Genomic DNA, 4,265 nt, shown 5'->3' with positions numbered 1-4,265 from the left:
GGAGTGATATTCACAGGGCTCCCCTTCTCAGAGGAAAAGGAGAAGAGGAAATGAGGAAAGTGCTGTGTGAGAGGGATAATGGTAGGAGAGAGCTGATATTAGGATGTGAAGTGAATAAATAAATCTTGCTCTTTCTATGCATCATAGTTACATAATATTTTATTCATTCTTGTCTTCAGGTGAGTCTATCAGAGAATAGTTCAGCAATTCTCATAAGAGTTGCTGGTTGCATAGGACTTTCTGTTAAATCCTGACTTCATTGACCCAGACAGGCTCATGACTGAATCTTCCTAGATTTTTACAATAGTAAAACTGTGGTTTTTTTTCCCCTACAAATCTGTATAATTGAATGCTTGGGTATGAATTCTTTTGCACTCATTTTTCCCCTGGTGTTTTAATGAAACCACATAAAATCCTGCTTCATAATCACTCTTTGAAATTTATATCGAGATCTAATATTCTTGCCACTGAAAGTTGTTTGAATAATTTCCAAGATACTCTGAGAAATATTTCTTAATCTTTAAAGTCCTCCATTTCTTGAACTGAACATGAATTTTACTGTTTAATCTTTTGTAATTTCATAGTTAGTTATCTTGCATTAAATAGACTTATAATGCCTTGCAACTAGCACAGCTATATTTATCTCAAGACCCTTGAACAAAGACTTGAATTTGTTAGTTTTTAATCATATTCCCACATAATGAATGGCCATACCAGTGTGCAGATTAAAGGTATCTTTTCATTTTAGAAGCTCTGTTTAGGCTGTAAGTTGGCATACTACTTTGGCTAATCTTTCTTACTAGAGACCCCACTAGATGTCCATTAAGTGTTTGCCTGTCTTCTACTTCATTAACATTTTTCTTTTCTTTTCTTAGACACTTGCTCATTATACTGATTATTTTCTGATATTATCCAATGTCATTCATGACATTTCTACTTGATTCCACTATTCCTCTGCTGCACTGAAATTTGGTGTTCAGACAGATGTGATTTGTACACTTTTAGCTATTTCCTATAATTTTCAATTAACTTTCTTCCTTTATTCATTTTTATCTTACTCTGGGTTTTTAAAATATTTGTTCCATTTTTTAATTAGTGTGTGTGTGTGTGTGTGTGTGTGTGTGTGTGTGTGTGGGTGGGTGGGTGTGTGTGTGTGTGTGTGTGTGTGTATGCTTGCACACATGCTTGTGTGCATGTTTGAGTATATGAATTGTATGTGCCAGTAACACGGAATCCAGAAGTGGTTAGATTCCATAAAGATGGAGTTCAACGTATTGGTGAGCCACTTGATATGGATACTGGGAACTGATCTGTGTCTCCAGAATGATCAGCAAGTGTTCATAAAAGCTGAGCCATCTCATGTCCACCACCTGTCTTTAAATATTGATCCATGGAATGGTCCTTGCTTCTACATCTCTTTCTCTACCTGAAATTCCAGCTAACGAATGATCTTTTCTATTTGTTTTAATCATAATACTTTGTGCAGATGATTATTTGAATTTCTGGATTTGTGGATGGAGCTGGTCATTAGAAGTTCATCATTGCGCTGTCTGTAAGTTATTTTTATTCTGTCTTAAGACATTCAGTTTCCATGTCCTGATGTGAATGTGTCCTTGTTTTAGCCTTACTCAATTTTACGCAATGCTAGGAAAAAGACTTTAGCTGGCTTTCTTGCCTTCAGGGCTGGGTTACCTGTGCCTTCACCATTAGTACCAGCTCTGCTGTGTTGCCCAGGTGAGATACAGGGCCCATTCTCCTGACTATGAAGAGTGTACCGCATGCACACCACATCACAGAAGACAAGTGGCAGGGCCAGCTCTCCAGAGTTCACACCCTCAGGGCCATCGTACTCAGGCCCCTGTCACCAGAGCTGTCTCTACTGTGCTGCTCAGGAAAAGCACAGGGCCCTTGCCGACACCAGAACTCAGGAGAGTAGGCCCTGCACCAAGTCTTGGTGTCACAGTAGAGCTGAGTCTGGTGTCATGGATATGGGAGAACTGGCCCTGAGGGCATGAAGGTGCTGACCCTGTCCCCTGCAGGTGGTGGCATTGGGTGATCTGGCAGGGATGGGGCTGAAAAGCCGGTCTTGGTTGACCTACTCAGCTGCCAGATCTACCTCATCTATGAACTGTTGGGATGCATGAAAAGACAGCCCTGCAAATCCAAAGCTAGAATCTCCATGACACCTAGTGACAACAGAACATCTGAGAGGATGACGATGTCATTGGTAACAAAAAGAGCCAGTGTTAGCAGCATTCTTTAGTTTCTCTGCTGGGTATATATTTATTACTTTGACTATATTTAAGAAATTATAAAACTGTAGTATATTATCCTAGATACATCTTATTGGTAAACAAACATGTGAAGAGCAGAAGAATGAAGGGTGCACTTACCATGGCATACAAAGGTCAGAGGTCACACAATTTGTACCTTTCACGGACTTCCACATATTTTAATCAGTCAAGCAAAAACTTTCTGTGTTTGGGCAATTAATTATAGTATGTGATGCTATGACCCTTCGGATACAGTAGATGTTTAGTGGGTGAGGGAGGGAAACTCTTAAACACCACTCTAAAATGTGACGAGAAAGGATAGGACAATACTCGCTATATTTCTTAGCACTCCAGAGTTTATTCTGAAGAGACAGGAGTGGAAGTGAACAGACACCCCCTTGAGATGTTTCTGAAGAAGCTGATGCTGGGGCTGTGTTTGGAAGGTTGGGATAGAGAAGATTCCTGTCAGAAGTGTCTAAAGTACAAAGAAGGTTCTACGTGACGTGACACATCTCTGAAGTCACTGAAGGTTGTCTTGCAGGATGAAAGTTGACAAAGAATTGATGGGGTTAATGTCAAAAAATTCCTATGAGTCCAGTAATGGTGTTTCCTTTCAATTTGGCTGTTTGGAAGTCACTAAGGACACACTGGTGAGTCCCTGAGTACCTGGAGGCAAAATCCTTAAGCTAAAAGAGTGATAGCTAGCTAAAACAATGGAATGCAAATTCAAAAGAAAAGCACTCTGAGGTTGCATAATTACAAGGTTCCAGGAAACTATCTACCAGATTAGAAGATTTTAATTAGAACACTAGTGTGGCCTTTGAAGAGGGTGAAATCGTTTTTCATCTTGGAAGCATTTTCTTTACTGGAATGCAAACTCATTAAAAAATGATTACTAACAATTCCTTAATAGAAGTTCGGACCTTTTGTTAAGTAACAAAGAAACTATTTAAATGAATTTATAGACTTGAAATTGTTCTGTTGCATGGAGATGAGACACCCTGTCTCTGTTTAGTACATTCCACACAGTACAGTATAAAAGCATTCTGGATAGCTAGGCACACACACACACACTCAAATTCATTCTCAGTGCAGAACAGTCTCCTCTCCTGACACCATGAGCTACTACGGCAGCTACTACGGAGGCCTGGGCTACGGCTATGGCTGCTTTGGAGGCCTGAACTGTGGGTGTAGCAGCATCCGCAGACTGGGCTATGGCTCTGGCTTTGGAGGCTTTGGATATGGTTCTGGTTTCGGAGGCTACGGATATGGCTCTGGCTTCGGAGGCTACGGATATGGCTCTGGCTTCGGAGGCTACGGATATGGCTCTGGCTTTGGAGGCTACGGATATGGTTGCCGCCGCCCCTCACACTATGGAGGATACGGGTTCTCCAGCTTCTACTGAGCGAACTGCTGATCTTAGACTATCATCATTATTTTGTCCATCTTTAGAGAGGGAAATGCTCTCTTTGTTATAGAAAAGACATCTGTGGTTTATTGACTTCCTTGTTCTGGAAGGGACTGGCCTTTAATGACTCTGGAAGAATCTATAATCTCCCAATCGAATTTATGGCTTCATCCATTATATTCAGTCAATAACACTGCACGATCTATATTTTAAAATCGTCATTAATAAACATGTTTAACTGATCTAACAAACATTAATTTAACATTTTATTTAAGAACTGGAATATGATCTTAAAGTTGGAATGCCATTCCTATGTATCAGAGTCAACGTTTTGATTCAACAATAGTTTATTTAAAATAAATGTAATTCAAATTATAACTATTCTCTGACTTTCTGTGTTGGGAACCTTTCTAAACATCAAAGCTAGGAATATAGAATGGGTTAAAACATAGCCGTTTTCTCTTTCCTTTCGTTCTCAGTAGTTGTTTTATTTTTATTGAAAATGGATTTTTATACAATATACGATATATTCTGATTTATGTGTGCTGGGCTATGGGAAACTCCGACCCTACAAGGTACATGCA

The 4,265-nt window shown here is 39.6% G+C and overlaps 1 protein-coding gene across 1 annotated transcript; it reads left to right on the top strand.

The window, feature by feature from the left end:
- Nucleotides 1-3,341: 3,341 nt before the first annotated feature.
- On the top strand, nucleotides 3,342-3,926 carry Krtap16-5 (keratin associated protein 16-5). The gene is given in 1 exon segment (NM_001109424.1): nucleotides 3,342-3,926. A coding segment is annotated over 1 exon segment (288 nt). The 5' UTR covers nucleotides 3,342-3,390; the 3' UTR covers nucleotides 3,679-3,926.
- The last annotated feature ends 339 nt before the right edge of the window (nucleotides 3,927-4,265 follow it).

This window comes from Rattus norvegicus, chromosome 11 (genome assembly GCF_021556685.1).
Source record: "Rattus norvegicus strain SHRSP/BbbUtx chromosome 11, alternate assembly SHRSP_T2T, whole genome shotgun sequence".
NCBI classification, from domain to species: domain Eukaryota; kingdom Metazoa; phylum Chordata; class Mammalia; order Rodentia; family Muridae; genus Rattus; species Rattus norvegicus.
Note: the sequence above shows the minus strand (reverse complement) of the source record. Positions and strands in the feature narration are given on the sequence as shown.